This window comes from Myotis davidii, unplaced genomic scaffold (assembly GCF_000327345.1).
Source record: "Myotis davidii unplaced genomic scaffold, ASM32734v1 scaffold575, whole genome shotgun sequence".
Taxonomy (NCBI): domain Eukaryota; kingdom Metazoa; phylum Chordata; class Mammalia; order Chiroptera; family Vespertilionidae; genus Myotis; species Myotis davidii.
The window spans coordinates 2426459-2442897 of NW_006290306.1; the positions used below are offsets into that span (position 1 = coordinate 2426459).

At 54.9% G+C, this 16439-nt stretch overlaps 1 protein-coding gene across 2 annotated transcripts; it reads right to left on the minus strand.

The window, feature by feature from the left end:
- Positions 1-450: 450 nt before the first annotated feature.
- Positions 451-16433, minus strand: PTPRN (protein tyrosine phosphatase, receptor type N). Of its 2 annotated transcripts, XM_006763374.2 has the most exons (23): positions 16307-16433; positions 14831-14881; positions 14486-14599; positions 13666-13762; positions 12529-12790; positions 12091-12445; positions 11540-11671; positions 10695-10729; positions 9758-10026; positions 9479-9565; positions 9096-9175; positions 8856-8920; positions 7957-8175; positions 7310-7510; positions 7065-7212; positions 6840-6913; positions 6523-6600; positions 6329-6448; positions 5126-5292; positions 2275-2328; positions 1562-1626; positions 1345-1418; positions 451-1125 (listed from the first exon to the last, which is right to left on the minus strand). In XM_006763374.2, the coding sequence occupies exons 1-23, from the start codon at positions 16419-16421 to the stop codon at positions 1054-1056; spliced, it is 2934 nt and encodes a 977-aa protein (XP_006763437.1). In that variant the 5' UTR covers positions 16422-16433; the 3' UTR covers positions 451-1053. The 2 variants fall into 2 exon arrangements, with proteins under 2 accessions (XP_006763437.1, XP_015419140.1); XM_015563654.1 differs by lacking the exon at positions 11540-11671.
- Between the last annotated feature and the right edge of the window lie 6 nt (positions 16434-16439).

Genomic DNA, 16439 nt, shown 5'->3' on the forward strand with positions numbered 1-16439 from the left:
GACCATACAGGAAGGGCAGTTCTGGGAGCAAAGGGAAGAGGTGCCCCTTGCCACCAGGTGACTGTCTGTTGTGACATCTCTCAGCCTTGGTCTACCTGAGTTTAGCTAATTTTGCCTGAGGTGTGGCAGGAAGTTTGTTTAATCTTAATCTCAATCCTGCACAACATACATCATTCCTGAGGCCCAAGGGCACAAAGCAGCTGCCTGGGAACTGAGAGGAGAGGCATGAAAGAGGGTTGGCATGCCTGGGTTCGAATCCTAGCTCCACCTCTTCTAAGTATGTGGGCACCTAGGACACTGCCCGACACCCAGGAGGCCTGGTTATTAGTTCCCATTCGAACCCTGGAGAGCCTGTGCCCCGCCCAAGGACCGCAGGCTGGCAGGCTGGCTCCAGACAGGCTGCGGCCCGGGTCTGGAAGCGGAGCAGACAGGAGTGCGTGGGAGTCCAGGTTGCAACTGCACACACAACACACTAACTTTATTCACAATGATACAAAAGTAGATTTTTCTAGAAATGTTCTGTGCCAGAGGGGAGAGAGTTGAGCAGCACATGACAAAAGGCAGGGTGTTGGGAGAGGAGCTCTGAGAGGGAAGGCAGAGGGGGAGGGGCCAGAATGTGGGTCAGGGCACCAGGACAGCAGGCAGCAGGGGCTGGGGAAGCGGGAAGCTGGGTGTGGTGCCCTTCCACCCTGTTCTGCCCACACTGGAGGGTGGGAGGAGGGGGTGTCCCTACAGACATGTTAGGAGCATCTAGGAGAGTGAGAGGTGGGCCAGGGAAGTCAGGCAGGAGGCGGTTCTAGGTGCAGTGACTGCCCACAACTCTCCTCCTGGCTGGCTGCCAGCTCCCCCATGGGATGCCTGGGGCTCCCCATGTGTGAGGCTGAGCAGGCCTGCCCCTCCCCACTTCCCTTACCTTCCTAACACTCCCTTGGAAGGGCTTTTGCCCAGGAGGGGCCAAGGTGCGGGTGCGGAATGTGGAATGAGTACACGGATAGATGCTCACACAGGCATAGAAGGGACGGAGCCTGGCTGCCCACTGGGGGCCCCGCGGGCTCACTGGGGCAGGGCCTTGAGAATGGCATTCACCTCTTCCGCCACAGCTGTCAGGGCAAATTCAAACTGGTCCTGGGAAGGGCAGTGGGAGGAGGGTCATGGGAAGGCCTGGTCTCTGCCCAGGCCTCCAGGGGCTTTAGGAAGGGGAGCAGGGAGGTCACTTAAGGGGGGGGGGGTCAGTCCTCCTGGGGGAGGTACACAGCAGGTGGGGAGGCAGGCGGGAGAGGCAGCCGCTGCTGGTTTTCCTGGGGAAAGGTGGCAGTGAGGGTTGGGGCAGGGAAGAACAGTCACCTTAGAGCGGACCAGGCCAGGTCGCTGGTCACGGACATGCTCCAGGGTGGCCGCGATGTCGATCTCCTTCACTCCTGGGGGCAGGGGGCACAGGGCTGCTCAGGGGGTGTCCAGAGGAGGACAGGACCCAGAAAATTGGGCCATCCTGGGTTGGGAGGCTTGGAGGACTGGACAAAGCCTGGGGCTGGGCTGCAGGCACCCTGGGGAAGGTCCTCACCTTTTGCCATGCGGTTCAGTACCATGTCGATGAGGACGTAGGTGCCAGTCCGCCCTGCACCATCACTGAAACAGGAGAGGGCCACAGCCTCTGCTCAGCTCGGGATCCAGCAGATAGGGGGAGGGGAGAGGAGATAGGAAGGCTTGGGGTGGCAGGACACTGGTGGAGCCATTAGAATTGGCTCGGAGAGGGTGTCAGTGAGCCAAGGTTGGGGGAACGGTTATAGCACCTAGGCCCGGGGAGTTGGGCCCTGAGTGGGAAGCCTGTGGCCTCTGGGGTGTCACTTGGGCAGTGGGCCAATAAGAAAGAAGAGCCCGGGCTCAACCCTAGGGTGGAGGAGGCAGGAGGAAATGGGATGGGTTTCCAGCTGGTTTTTGTGTAAGTGGCCAGATGGTATATATTTCTACCTCTGTGGGTCACGTATAGTCCCTGTTACTCCTTTTTCTTTTTTCCCCTTTAACCATTAAAAAATGTGAACACCATTCTTAGCTCATGGGCCATTAAAAAACAAGGTAAGCTGAAGATAGTCCCCGGGCTGTAGATTGCTGGCAGGCATCCAGGGGACAGGCAGGAAGTGTGCATGGAGATGTGCACAGGGTAGGGTGTAGGGCCAGAGGAGCGAATTTTAGGAATGCAGCACCTCAGGGCCCTCTGGGCTAGGTCGATCCATCTTGTCCCCTTCCATCCCCATCCCACAGTCCCTCTCCACGCACCTGCAGTGCACAATGATGGGGCAGGAGCGTCCCCGGTAACACTTGTTCACCTTCCTGCAACAAGAAATGGATGTGAGGGCCAGTGAGCATCAGCAGAGGGAAAGGAAAAGCGAAACACACATCTGTGGACCTCTCTTTTTTTTCTCCCCACAAGCCCAGAACAGAGGAGGGAAGAGGGCTGGAGAGAGGAGTCAGGGCTGAAGGCAAAGAATGAAATGGTGTAGTAGGTAGCACTGGGCTTGCCTTGTCACTTAAAAGCTCTGTGCCCAAACTACACACCTAGAACAACTGATTTTACCTCTTTGAGCCTCAGTGTTCTAACCTGTAAAATGGGGTGATAATAGTAAACTTTTCCTTAGGGTTCTTATCATGTCTACATGAGATAATCCATGTAAATAACTAAGTGCAAGGTCCAGCACACAGCAGATGCTCAATAAATGTAGTTACTATTAATGATAATACATAATATTAACAGCCACAGCTCCCAGAAGTACAGGGAGGATGGGCTTTTTGGTGAGTTCAAAGATGTCAATTTTGCTACATCACTACTCCACCCCTCTGTCCTCCTCAACAACTGCCCAGGCTGACCCCTTCACCACCAGGTTCCCTTCAGTGCTCATCAGCCGTGAGGTCCTATAGCTCTAGGCACAAAGCTCCTTTGACCAGGGCAGGACAATCCCTCAACCCGAAGCATTAAGCTGCTTGCTGCCTATCCCCCTGGATCATCCTCACCTCAGCACAGGCACTCCGTGGTTGGGTCACATTCAGACTTGCGGTCCACTTGGACCTCAGACTCTTTCTTCTCTGCTGCCCTCACCACAGCTCACCAAGGAGCAGAGGATTTCTTCTTCCTTTAGTGACCCAGTCTGACCTGCCTTTGCCCATTATAACCTTCTTGCTTTGAGAGTAACCTACAGAATCCTGATACCCGCAATGGGCCAGGAATAGGGAGGACTGTCTTAGGGGTTAACAAATTGTTTCAGGGGAAGATTCCCCCAAACTTGTAGGGGCAAGGTGACTTTGAGTGGCTTTAAAGGAGTCCACATGGTTTTCTAGCACATTGATTCACACGTCAGAGGGTTGGGGTTGAACAGAAGTTGCAGGAGTGGTTCCCAACCATCTAATAATAATGATAATAAAGAGTATTGAGAATTGAGCCTTGCTCTGTGCCAGGCACTTAAACTAGATTTTGCAGACTTTATCCTGTTGATTCTTGCCACAATCCACTAAAGTATGGCTGGGTCATCACCGCATCTCACAGGTAAGGAAACAGAGGGAGGTCAGTGAACTTGCTCGGGGTCACTTTCTGAGACTTCCCACTGGTGGACCTTCAGTAATGCAATATTAAAGAGCATTTAATTTGTTCTGGGCGCCTAATGCAAACTGAGTTTACATAATTCAGCCTAAAGTAAAGGAACATAACCTTTTAGCTTACCTGGGCAGCCTTAAAATGGGTCCATGTTCTAGAAAGATTTTTAAAATGTGGAAAACAGGAAATAGCTCTGATGCCCCCGGCCTTGGTTTTGAGAAGCCAGTGCCTCAGGCCCAATGGGCCCCAGTTAGAAACCATTGTTCTGAGGCTCAGAAACTCTCCCCAGGTCTTCACCCAACTCTGCTCCCCTCCTCTCTGCCCAGCACCTAGAGACCTCAGGCTAGCCTGGCCAGGGGCGAAGACGCAGGAGGAGGCCGCATTGCGGGGCAGGCCCTGCCAGTGTGACAGGCTTCAGCCACCTGTCTGGGGAGAGGAAAGCACAGGAAGCTGAAGCCTGCCTGGTGGTGGTTTAGGTGTCAGGACAGGGTGAGTCCCTCAGCTTCCTGTCCCAGCCCCCACCCCATTCCCCTGAGCCCCAAGAATCCAGAGACCCTCGGGCACGCCCTTTGTCCCTTCTCTGTGTCTCCCTAACCCCAGCTCTCCCAGCAGCCTTTGGGGTGGTCCCTGGCCCTGTGTTCTGTCTGTTTGTCCATGCAGCGGCCACACCTGCCAATGATCACTTTTGTGACTATGCAACTGGAGTGAGAATACTAGCTGCAGATCACAAAAATGACACTGGCAGCTGTGTGTGTGTGTGTGTGTGTGTGTGTGTGTGTGTGTGAGCGGGGAGGGGGGAAGGGAGGGGGAGATGGAGACATATAGAGACAAAGGGGGGAGGGAGGACAGACAAAAGAGGCAGAAATAAATAGAGGTGGGAGGGAGGTGAAGAAAAAGATGGTTGGGAACAAGAAAGGGTACAGATAGAGAGAAATGGGCTAGAGGGTAAGAGTGAGACAGTGATGCAGAGAGATTTAAAAAATGGGGGTGGAAAGGGAAGGGAAGGGAGAAAAAATAGAGGCAAAGAGGCAGAGAGGGATAAAGAGGGGAGATGGGCAGGAGGGAGTAAGAGGGAGAAAGAGGGGACAGCAGACACAGATGTAGTGCCAGGGCCAGGAAGAGCAGGACAGGAGGAAACCAGAGAGTCAGGAGGCAGGGGCCAAGTAGAGAGAGAGAAGGAGAGGGGAGGAGCCAGAAATAAAGTGAGCCTCTCTTGGGAGAAGTGGGTAAATGAGAAGGAGCTAGACAGAGAGGCAGGGGTGAAAAAAGGCCTGATAGAGAAGAAATGGAGCTGGACCACAGGGGTGGAGGGATGGGCACGGAAAGAGAGCAGCAGTCCTGGTTTGGGGCCCTTTGGAAGGGGGAGCTGGAGATGAGGCCAGGCTCTGAGTCAGGGAGGGTCTGTCTCCCAAGGCCAGGAGGATCTGGTGGGCTAGGGGAACGTGGGGAACCCAGCTCCCAGCCCCCTGATCCCCGACTCTTGGGAGCCTCCCTCAGGACGCCCCATTGATCGCCTGGGCCAGCAACATCCAGTGAGCTCACCTGCGGAAGTCCAGCAGGGGCCGAGTGGACGCCGGAGTGCCCTCTGCCGGCCAGCTGAGGAAGTGGAACTGCGTGAGGGTGCGCGTCTCTTGGGTCTGCACGTTCTTCAGATAGAAGCTCCGCACCAGGAAGTCCTCGCACCAGATGTGCTCAGACACCAGGTTCACCTGCCCAGGAATGGGGCCCGGGTCTGAGCACCTCGGGCCCTTTCCATGTCTGCGTGCTCGCTGCTTGGCTTCTCCAAATCCTCCCAGCCTCATAGGCCCCTTCACATTCTAAATCCTCAAGAAGCTTACCCAACCAGCGGTGCCCAAGAACCCTAGCTGCCTGTGTCACTTACCCACTGCTTAGGCAACCGGTGGCTTTTCCACCCAGACATAACTAGTATGAGCTTCTTGAGGCCAGTTTCTCCCTCCTCTTCCTCACATAGTGCAGGAAAGTGTCTGTGCTACACACAAACTGACATTCTGCAATATTTTCATTTGATTTTTTTTCTTTATGAGCAAGACCAATACAAAAACTTTTTAAAAAAAGACTATTGAGTGTTCCTCTCAATGGATGAAAAAGCTACCACCCAGTGCTCATCTGGTGATGAGGAGCTTCTGTGGTGCTCTTGTTGTCTCCTGTCACACAGGGGGACCCTCCCATTGGTTGGGAATTGGTTCTTCCTTCCCCTGCTTTGCCTCAGTTCCCTACCGGTCCTCTCTCCTAAAGGAAAAGTTCATTCCTATTTTTCATAAGCCACATGTGACTAGTGGTATTTATTTCTTCACTTTGGCTTCCAGGGAACTTAGAGCTAAGTTGAGCTTAACTGAAGTAGGTCTTAATCATGGTCTTTGGGCATACTTCTCTTCCCTGTCTCTTGGCTCTTAACTTCTTGCCTCAGTTTCAGCAGTTTTATAGTTTTACTAGAGGCCTGGTGCACGAATTTGTGCACAGGTGGGATCCCTCCACCTAGCCGGTGATTGAGCTGATCAAGGCTGGCCGGCGGGGGGTGGGTAACGGTTGCTTAGGCTTTTATATATATAGATGTCTGTAACTGTCATGATAAGTCCTTAACAATGCTTCTGGGCCCTGAACTGTATGTGAATATATGTGTGTATGCATATGTATGTATATATACCTCTATATTCATACATGTATGAATGCTTATCATCCACGTTCCCCACTTCCATTGTCCCCTGTCCATGGGGTCCTGCTGACCTCATATATGTGGTAGAGGGAGGAGCCTTCGTCTGGCCAGTAGCGATCACACTGCTTGACACCGTCCTCTACCAGTGGGGTCAGCATGACGATGACAGTGCAGCCACTCTCCCACACCATCTAGGGACAGAGACTCAGTGAGCTCCATTCTACACTCACTGGGACCTGAAGAAGCCCTCCCTCCAAGAGCCCACCTGCCAGAAGTCTGCGATTGTATGGGACAGCGGGCCCTGTGTGGCTATGTAGGCTGGCATCCGAGGGTCGTGCTCAATCTGGGGGCCGGGAAGATACACCATGAGCCAGAATGGGATACGCCTCTGTGGAAAGGGTTGGCCAAAGGGAGCAGGCCAGGGTCTGGGAAAGCCTGAGAACCCCCCATTTCCATGTTAGGATATCAGGCCCCACAATTCCAGGGCCTCAGGTGGGGTGGGTGGTGATCATACCGGAATGGAGTTTATGGGAAAAGAATAAAAATGGGGTAGAGGTGGGGGCAGGAGCCAGGACCACTCACAATGGGGCTGGCGTTGATGTAATCGCTCCGAGAAGGGCTGCTCTCCACCTTCAGCTTGATGCGGGCGTGATCATCTGCACAGACCCCGCATCCCACCCCACGTGCCCCTCCAGTTATTGGGGTCCTGGCATCTCCGCCACTCAGCTTGAACCAGGAGCCCAGCCTCTTCCCCCAAGCCCTCCAGGACGCCCAGCAGAGAGAGGTCAGCCAGCAGGGCTCACTCACAGGGCAGGAAGTCTGGGTGACGATTCTTTTTGATGTTGCCCTCCCCCTGGGCGGTAGCACAGGTGTTGGGCTCTGCCTGGTAGGCACACAGAGCCTGCCACTCCTGGGCCAAGCGATCCCGGTTCCGAAGGTGGTCCTCCATGTATGCCTGCGGGGACACCACAGCCTGGCTCTGGGCCACTCTGTCAGCCCTGCTTCTCCCACCATCCTGCCCCTCACCCTTCGGGGCCCAGACTGGTCCTGACCAGAATCATGTGTCCTGTGGAGATGTCCATGTTGGCCTGGGCAGGCTCCTCGCACCAGGACGGGGTGCTGCTGTGGGAGCTGGGGCTGGCCTGGGCCGCATCACTGAACTGGGAGGACACGCTGCTCACCCGCGAAGGCTCTGGCGGACCCTCTGCCCGGTTGAACAGGGACTTTGTGGCCATGTGCTGGCGGCACAAGTCCTGCAGAGGAAGGATCCAGAGGGGTGCAAGGGTTGCCTGAAGCTTTTCAACAGAGTCCTGGGTTCAATTCTGAGTCCCTAGGCTCATCCTTGATTGATTTTGAATGACACCCATCTCCTCTGGGGTGGAGCTCCCTGCCCTGGCCCTTGTCCTTTTTGGGGCTGTTCTGCATGGTGGTGCCTTTGACAACCTCAGATGTTACAGAGTGGGATCCCAGAACCCCAGAATTGTAGAACTGGGAAGAACTTAGGGACCACCTGCTTCCTAGTCCAACCCATTCAAAACACTCCCACTGGGGGTCCTCCAGCACCTCCCAAACATTCCGAGGGATGGGCACTCACTCCCCACCCAACTCCCCACCCTCACCCCAGGTGAGACCCAGGTGAGACCCAGGCTCCCAGGCCCCTTCCATTCCCTCTCTTCTACAAGCTTCTGGGGCTGCGCACCTGGTACTCAAATGTGGTGTCGCCATGGGCCCCCTCAGGTCCCAGGGCTGCCAGGCGCTCCTTGTCCCGCTTCCGAGCATGCTGCCGCACACACAGAGCCACGGCCAGCGCCACCAGCAGCCCAGCCACACCCACCAGGGCCACCAGAGTCAGCAGCACTGAGCGCATGGGAGAGGTGCTGCGGGCCTGCCGGGGAAGGACTGCAGCTGCCTCCTCTCTCTGTGGGAACAAGGTAGAATCAAGGGGGGCAATGCTGGGGAGAGATTTAGGAGCTGCTTCTCACTCCTGTCCCATGCCACACTCTTGCTAAGATAACTCCTGAGGCAAAGCTGGGAGAGCCGAGGCATGGTGGTACAGGCAGAAGGGCTCAGATGGACCCCAAATCCTCCTTCTCAGTCCCCATGAGACCAACTCAGCCACACTACCCTACTCGAGGCTTAGTGGGTGACCCCACCAGGAGTCCTTGCATTTAAAAATGGAACCAGAGAAGTGGAGAGACAACCCAAGGAATCGAATGGACTGTGAGGCATCAGTGTTGGATGAAGAATCGAAATGTAGTTTGAGTTTAATGTTTTTCTGTGCAAGGTTGTCCCTTGGAATTTACAGATTGCTCCGAAGGCTATGTGCTTTCCACTATTTCTTGCCAAGCATGCTGCCTTCCTATATGTATGGAAGGCTGGTCCTACAGGGAGGAGCCACTGGGGCCATCTGCTGACCAGAAAAAAAACTGCATGGGGAAGGCTAAAATTGATTTAGCCACAAAAAACTGCTTTGGAGAAGTGGGTGAGCCAGCCAAGTTTATTCGAGGGTTCAGCTTCCCGTTCTCCTGTCAAGTTTGCCTCCATCTCTTGTGGGAAACGTGAGCCCTCTGGGGCTTTGACTGTGCAGTTAGCTCGTACCTGTCCCACTCCTGTCTGCAAGATCTGCAGCCCTGTCTGTGCTTCCAGTTCAGACTTCACCAGCCCTACAGGGAGGACATAGGTCAGGCTCTCTCCAGCCCCATGTGGTCCCCACCTCATGTCATGCTATGCCAGTTGGCAGGTGGACCTCATGTGGACTTGGACTATTTCAAAGGGAGCATCCATCAGGGGCCTGGGTATATCCTACTAGGGCTGGGGCTGGGGCCAGGCAGGATTTACCAGCTTGCTGGGTCACATCAGCCAGAGACAGGTTCTGTTCATTGTGCCGGATGCGGAAGGTGAGAGCGGGTCCCACCACACTGCCGAATAGGAGCTATGTTACTGCCTCACCCACCACAGACCCAAGACTCTGAAAGAGAGGCCAGCTCTGACCCTCTTCCAATTAGAAGATGGGGTTGGAGCCAATCAGAGATGCCCTACAAGGGTATCTGAAGCCAGGGAGACACTGGATGAGGCCCGCAGCAGGGCTAGTTGTGGGGGTACCTTCAGTGCGTCTGGGAGCATCTCTTACCCTACCCTGGACTCTTCCGCTCCTCCCCTGAGCTCCTCCAGCCACCTCCCCACTCAAGCCACCTGCCTCCCCAGCCCGATACCAGCCCCACCTGATGTTGATGAAGCTGCCCGAGGACATGTGCACATGCTCAGCCAGGATCTCCAGCAGCTTCACTCCTACAGCCAGACTCAGGGGCCTGGAGGTGGGTAGCAGGCAGAGGAAGAGGTAGAGACCCTCTTGGCCACTTTCTTGGAAAAGGCCACCTCCAAGGGTGCAGAGAAGCCCACCCCGTCTGCTTCCCATGTGGATTTCTACTCTCTGCTTCCTGCCAGGCAAGCCAGCCCAACCCCCAGGGGACTGGAAGGCTTCCCCAGGCTGCAGCCCTTACTTCTGGTCAGTGACAATGTAACCATACTCCTCTGCTGATGGCCGAGCTGAAGGCTGCCCCGCCGCCGTGGGCTGGCTCGGGCCCAGTGGACTTTTCTTCTCCATCAGGACCGGCATGGCAGGGGGGCCAGCAGCTTTGGGGGACTCGGAGCTCAGCACCGGCTGGGCTTTATCGGAGGTGGGATGGGCAGTGGGGTATCCAGGCAGGGAGGGTGTAGGCAGGGAGGGTGCAGGCTCCGCTACATCTCCCTGCACCTGCTCCTCCATTGTCTGTTTAGAAGAGATGATAAAAGTATGGTCTCTGTATAGTGGAAGGACTGGGGGTGGGTTTGGGCTGGGGGTCTACACCCTGGACCTTGAGCTTCCTACAGTGGTGCTTAGGATTCGTTTCTTTCTGTATCTCCAGGGCTCAGTGCAGGTTTAGGTACAGAGAGGGCACCCAAAAAAGTAAACCAAGTAGATGAATAAATGAAGGACTGAATGAGTGGAACCTGATCTCTGATCATACACAGGATGGGGCTGGAGTGGGGGGGATCTGGGGAGCATGGTTAGGGTAGGTAGAAGGTGAATAGGTAGGCAATAGTTTTTAGACTGTGATTTAGCCACAGAATCTTAGACATGAAACAGATAGAGCTCCTCAAGTTCCAGGAACACTAGGAACCTGCCTGCTCACAGCGCCCCTCTTCCCCTAGGGCTCCTCAGAGCATGGTCTCAAATGATTGTATTGAAAAAAGCAGCGAATCAAGAAATGCTAGCTTCTAGTCTGAGCTCTGCCATCAACTTGAGGTGAAACTTAGGCAATGACTATGGGCCCCAGTTTCCCCAAAACGAGGGGGTGGAGAATACAGACTCTGGGTCCTGATCCTGAGGTTTGGATTTCAGCAAGGGGGTCTGCTGCCGCGGGGCACTTATGAATCAGGGAGGTAATGGGAACTCACTTTCTTGATGTCAGCTCCAACGTTTACAATCCCTCCTGTGGAGACAGGAAAACAAGACTCTGGGCAAAGGGCCAGGGCCAAGGCCAAGGTCCACACAACACAGATGGGAGGAAGGGCCAGAGGCCTGAGCCTGTTACACCTGCGGTGGCTGCTTTCCTCTCAGTCAGTGACCAAGACTCTATCATTGGTCTCCTCTTTAGCCTGGCCTCATGTCTCTGGCTTCTTTTTTTTAATTGATGTCAGAGAGGAAGGGAGAGGGAGAGAGAGAGACAGAAACATCAATGATGGGAGAGAATCATTGATCAGCTGCCTCCTGCTCAACCCCTACTGGGGATCAAGCCCACAACCTGGGCATGTGCCCTTAGTCGGAATCGAACCTGGAACCCTTCAGTGCGCAAGCCGATGCTCTATCCACTGAGCCAAACTGGCTAGGGCTCTGTGCTTCTTCCTTAATTGTTTTATTAACTTTTCCCTCTGTCATTGGCCACACCTCTCAAAACTATTTGTGCAGTCCACCCTCTATGCATAAATATTGCCTTCTTTGAATTGGCCATGACCCTCTTTAGGTCTTCATTATCATCCACCTACCTTTCCCAGTGTCTCCTGATTCCTGCTCACACCTCCTGTTGACTTCTCTTTCCATTCCTTCCCACCCGCTAGTCCTTTCCTGGTCTAACCCCTCAGCGCATCACTGCACCCCCTTGCTCCCTGCCCTTTGCTGGCAATGACTCCATGTCTCAAAAGAACTCTGACCCTGACCCTGACCCTTCCCCTTTAGGCTGCTACATTTGGTCTTGAGAGGTGGGGCACAAGACCATTGCTAGTCTCTCTGCCTGAACACTCACCTGGATTTCGTCCTGCACCCTTGGGCAGCAACTGCAGCAGGGTCGAGAGAGTGGAGAGCTGCTCAGGGGTCAGCTGACGCAGCTCCACCCTGTAGCCCGCCAGCACAGCTGCCAGTCTCTGCAGAGTCACATCTGCTGGGAGCCAAACACAGAGCTAAGGGCTGGTGGCAATATGGACTTGTAGGACTCAGATGCGTGAGTTGGAGGTAGGAGGGTACTAGCACATTTAAGAGGTTTTTCTCAAACACCAAGGCACTAATGTCCTCCCCTTCCAGCCCTTGTCCACACTTTGGGGGAAAGACCTTCCTGGGGCCAAGGCCAAACTTAGGCCCACCATGGACACCTAGACTCTCCATCTGAAAGTCATGTCAGCTCCCCCACACACTGTATCCACACTGTCTACCTAGTGCCTGGCATAGATTGGCTTATCAGTAAACATTAGTTCAATGTACGAATGGCTTTAAGGACAAATTAACTAGTACAGGGAGAGTCAGGATACCCTCCCCCTCCCCCAAGCAGCTCCCATAGGCAGATGCTGAGGACTCTGTTACCTGGCTGCTCTGCTGGGGAAGGAGGCTTCTCCCCAAGACCCTCCAGTCCTTCCTCCTCATAGCCTTCTGAGGAGTCCTCTGCCTGGCTGCTGTCCCCTTGCGCTGGCAAGTTTGGTGCCCGGGCCCTGCTGGGCACTGGCAGCTCCTGGGCCAGGTAGAGCAGACCTGATTCCTGGAAAAGCTGAGCAGGTGAAGGCCTTGGAGGGTCCCCATAGGAGTGGCCAGGGTGAGCCCCAAACATGCCTTTGGGGGCAGTTCTGCTGAAGAGGGCAGGGGGTTCAGCCTTGGACAGGGGGCCAACACTGACCATCCCTGGGGAGCTCTCTGAGTCCCGGGAACCATCGCGGGAGCCAAACTGTGGAAAACCAGAGATGCAGGTGAGAGCAGATATCAGGGCTGGGGGTTTGGGGCGGGGGTGGGGCAGTGTCTAGGGCTCACCTGATGGAACAGGTAGGGCTGCAGCAGGGTAGCTTCATAACTCAGGGCAGGGTGAGGGGGCTGTGGGGACAGCAGCAGATTCTCCAAGAGGGGGGGCAGTAGCTCAGCCTGCAGAGGGGACAGGGAGGAGCCAGCCCCAGCCCCATCCCCACCCGCTGGAGGTCGAAGCAGTCGGTGTGGGGCTGCAGGGGCAGGACCAGTAGGGATGCCCTGTAAAAGCAGTTCCTCAGCGGGACCAGGTCTCCTGGGCACCAAGCCAGATCTGGGGAGGAAAGCAAAGTGTATGGGTGAGGGGAGGAGGTTCGTGTGGGGCAAGGGCATATGGAGCCTACAAGGCAGAGCCGATGGGGCCAGACAGGCTCAGGAGTTTAGAGTGAGGCTGACCTCTTACAAAATGAGGCAGGCTCCAGGGAGGAGAGAGTAGCATGGGGAAGGCCAGAAGGCCAAGCCTGGGGAAGAAGTTATACTAGTAGCCTCCCTGGTGAGCCTGGGTCCCTGAAACACAGGGGCAGAAGCTAGGGAAACGTGAGGTTGGGATGAAGAAGGGGAGAAGAGCAGTAGGGGAAGGCAGCCTGGAGCCCGTCTAGATGAACCGTGGCTGCACTGCCCCATGGCCCCTGGGTGCATGTCCCCCCTCCTGACTCTCCATGTAGGTTCAAATATTCAATACTCTGCACCCCTGCCCCACTCTGCCTTCTTCAAACTGGTATCATCATCTGTGCCCCATGCCCTCATTTCCTTTCCTCTGCTTTACAGGGTCTGAACAATGCCTTCAGAGGCCCTTACCACACAAAATGACAGTATAACTACCATATATAATTCCACACAGTAATGAGACTGAACATTAAACAACTTCAGTCCAATAAAATTCTAATTTTTCCAGGATGACTATTTTGATGCTTCTTTTAAAAGACCAAATATCCAAGTTTTTACAACATTTAAAAAATACCCCTGTTTTGCTGGATCCCTAGGGATGAACTCAGCTCCTACCAGGTATATGACCATTCCTGAACTTCTTGTACCCATACCTCAGCCTGCTGACCTTGGCACCCATGTCCCTCCCACCTCCCTCTGTCCACCAGCTAGACCACAGACCCATCAGCTTTATGGTGCTAGTGGTTGAGAAATAAAGCCTACCTGTCCCTTGGGTGGGGCTCAGGAGGGCGAAGCCTGGGGATGCGTTCCATCTCCTGGGAGATCACATACTGGGTGAGGTCATCATGCCAGGACAATCCTGCCAGGAGACAGGATAGGGTAAGGTTGGCTCAGCACTGTCTGAGGGTCCAGTAACAGGGGCCAGTAGAGATCACCACTGTACCCCTCCTTGCAGTGTATTGAGTTTGGCAGAGCAGGAGCAGTGGAGAGGTCCAGAGACCTGGTGGGTGATCTGAGCTGTCCTCCTCCCACCCTCAGGAACAGATTTTGGAGTCAGACTGCCTCCAAACCTAAGACCAGGTTTCAATCCTCTGCCACTCACTAATTGTGTGACCTTGGGCAATTTGCTGAAATGTTCTGAGCCTCAGTTTTCTCATCTGTAATATGGGGGTTTATACCTCCTAAGATTGTTGTGATAATTAAAATAACGCAATATAAAATGGTTAGAATAGTACCTGTCACATAGTGAACTTTCAATAAATGCTATTATCATTATCATAATTATTATTTCTATTCTTCTTTTTGTTAATCCTGAACCTTAGTTTTCTTTTTTCCAGTGGCTTCTTCTAGAAGCCTCCTCTGGATTCCTTCAGAGAGTCTCAGTGTGAAGAGCCCATCTCTAGGGTTCCACCCCCCTCCTGTCTTGCTTCCTTGTCCAGCAAGGCCTGGAAAGGTGTGGCTCTGAGAATGGGTGTGATAGAAATGTTTCATGAGAGAAATCCTTGAGTCAGGTGGCCCCTCACTTCCCCACCCTTATCAAATCAAGTTCCAGCCTCTCTCCTCCAGCGCACACAGACCTCACCTTGGGACATGAGCTGTCGGAGCACACCTTGTAAGCGTTGAAGAACTGGGGACGTGACTTGCAAAAGGGGCCGAGCCTGCCCCACTCCCACCTGGCACTGTCCAAATAAGCCATCTAAGAGCACAAAAGTTGTGTTAATACAGGATGTGACCAGAAAGCCTTTCAAAGTCCAGGTTGCAAATGGGCAGGACTCTCCACATCTCCTCTCTTGGCTTCCGAGAGGTCTGCTCCTCCAGGCTAGTTGCCCTTCTGCCCAAGCCCAGTACCCCGTCTCCTTTCTAGGCCTCCCCCCAAGTCTTTATTGTGTCCCCCCCCCATCTTGTAAATCCTATACCCAGGCCTCACCCTGAATACAGACTTCGAGGTGAGAGCAGAGTCTACGGTCAAACAGACAGCCTGTAGAGAGACAGGTGAGCAGAGGGTCAGACAACCACACATAGAATAGTCAGATGAACGGACAGGCTGGAAAGAGAGAAGCAGATGGGTCCACTTTCCCATCCTAAAGAAGAGGAGGGAAGAGGCCTAAAATTCTTAAGAGGAGGAAACACAGCGTCTGGCTTTGGGTTTTAAGCATCTGTGAGTCTTGGATCCTTTCCCTAAAGGTTCAGTTTGCTTAACTGAATGATGGGGAAAAGGAGCTTTCCATGTGCATGGGGGTAGGACCATACACTTCTGTTCTCATAGAATTACCATGGGGGAGTTTGGGGCCAAATTCTGAGGAAAGGGGGATTTTCCTCCCCAAACCTTCCAAAAGCATCCTAACTATGATAGCCCGGGACTCAGAAGCGGTATAAACCCTCGCACATCTCCCCTCTGTGTGGGAAAGGGGAAAGGGTGGGGTGACTTTAAGGCAGTGCTCCCCACTCTGTCCCCACTCTCGGTGGCCCGGGTTCTTTGGCGCTGTCCGCGGTGCTGAAGTCTGGAGCCTGGAGCCGTGGAGGGCTGGCCTGGAAGCAGTCATGGGAAGGGAGGGGTGACAGGGCGAGGAGTCTCCACGGGACCTGACCCCTCCACCGCTCGCTCCAGCCTTCATCTACCATCCTACCAACACGGCGCCACAGGAAGTATCCTTCATTTGCCTCCAAGCCCGTGGTGAAGGAAGACGCCAGACGGCTAGGCTGCACCCCTTCTCCCACGAGCCCCTAACCCCCACCCTCCCCCGGCCCGTGAGTCAGCGCTGACTGTCTCTGTCCGATGAGATGTGAGTCAGCACTGGGCCAGGCTGTGGGGAAGGGGATGGGAGAAGACCCTTCCCTTTTCACCCTCTTCTGCCCCCCTCCCCCAGCTGTCGCCCTCTTGTCGGAGATCAGAACACAGCAATCGGGCTCTCTGGGCACAAAGAGAAACCCCGACTGTCCCCTTGGCCTGATTTTCTACAGGCAGCGGGGGCTCCTAAGCTCGGGCCCCGACGCCTGCCTCCCGGAGATCAGGGTGCCCCCGCCCTCCTCCTACCCCCCTCGCCACCCCTCAGCACCGGTCGCCACTTGGGCGCCTCGGCACGACTTGCTTCTCCCGTGGACTTGGAGCCAGTCTATAAGTCCCCTGTCCACACGCACCCCCGTTCCTCCCCCCAAACCCGCGATCTTCCCCTGAGACCACTTCTCTAAGGTCCCGCCCCGTATTCCCAGCCCTGCCTCCAGGCCTACGCCCCTTTCCTGTCTGACGCCCTCCTGTCTTCCTCATCTCGCCAGGCCTCCCCCACCCGACTCCACACAGATTGTACCCGAGATCCCCACCTTGGAGACACTTCCCCGCACCCCGCACTGAGTTTTGCTCCCGGCACCATACTCCTCCACCCCGGCTCCCCCCTTTCCTCCTGACCGTGAGCACTAATGGCGCTGCAGCCTCCCGGGCGGCAGCTCAGCAGCAGGAGGCAGAGGAGCACCCGGAGACCTCCGGATCCTCCAGGACCCCCAGGCCGCCGCGGGCGCCGCATCCTTCCCGGCTCCGCGCG

What these genes read in the sequence shown, in the direction of transcription:
- PTPRN (XM_006763374.2), bottom strand. Translation starts at nt 16,421, where the DNA reads ATGCGGCGCCCGCGGCGGCCTGGGGGTCCTGGAGGATCCGGAGGTCTC. An exon ending in AGCCCTACCTGTTCCATCAG is followed by an intron (nt 12,446 to 12,528) that starts GTGAGCCCTAGA and finishes GGTTTTCCACAG; the next exon opens with TTTGGCTCCCGCGATGGTTC. An exon ending in TCACCCAGACTTCCTGCCCT is followed by an intron (nt 6,914 to 7,064) that starts GTGAGTGAGCCC and finishes GGGTCTGTGCAG; the next exon opens with ATGATCACGCCCGCATCAAG.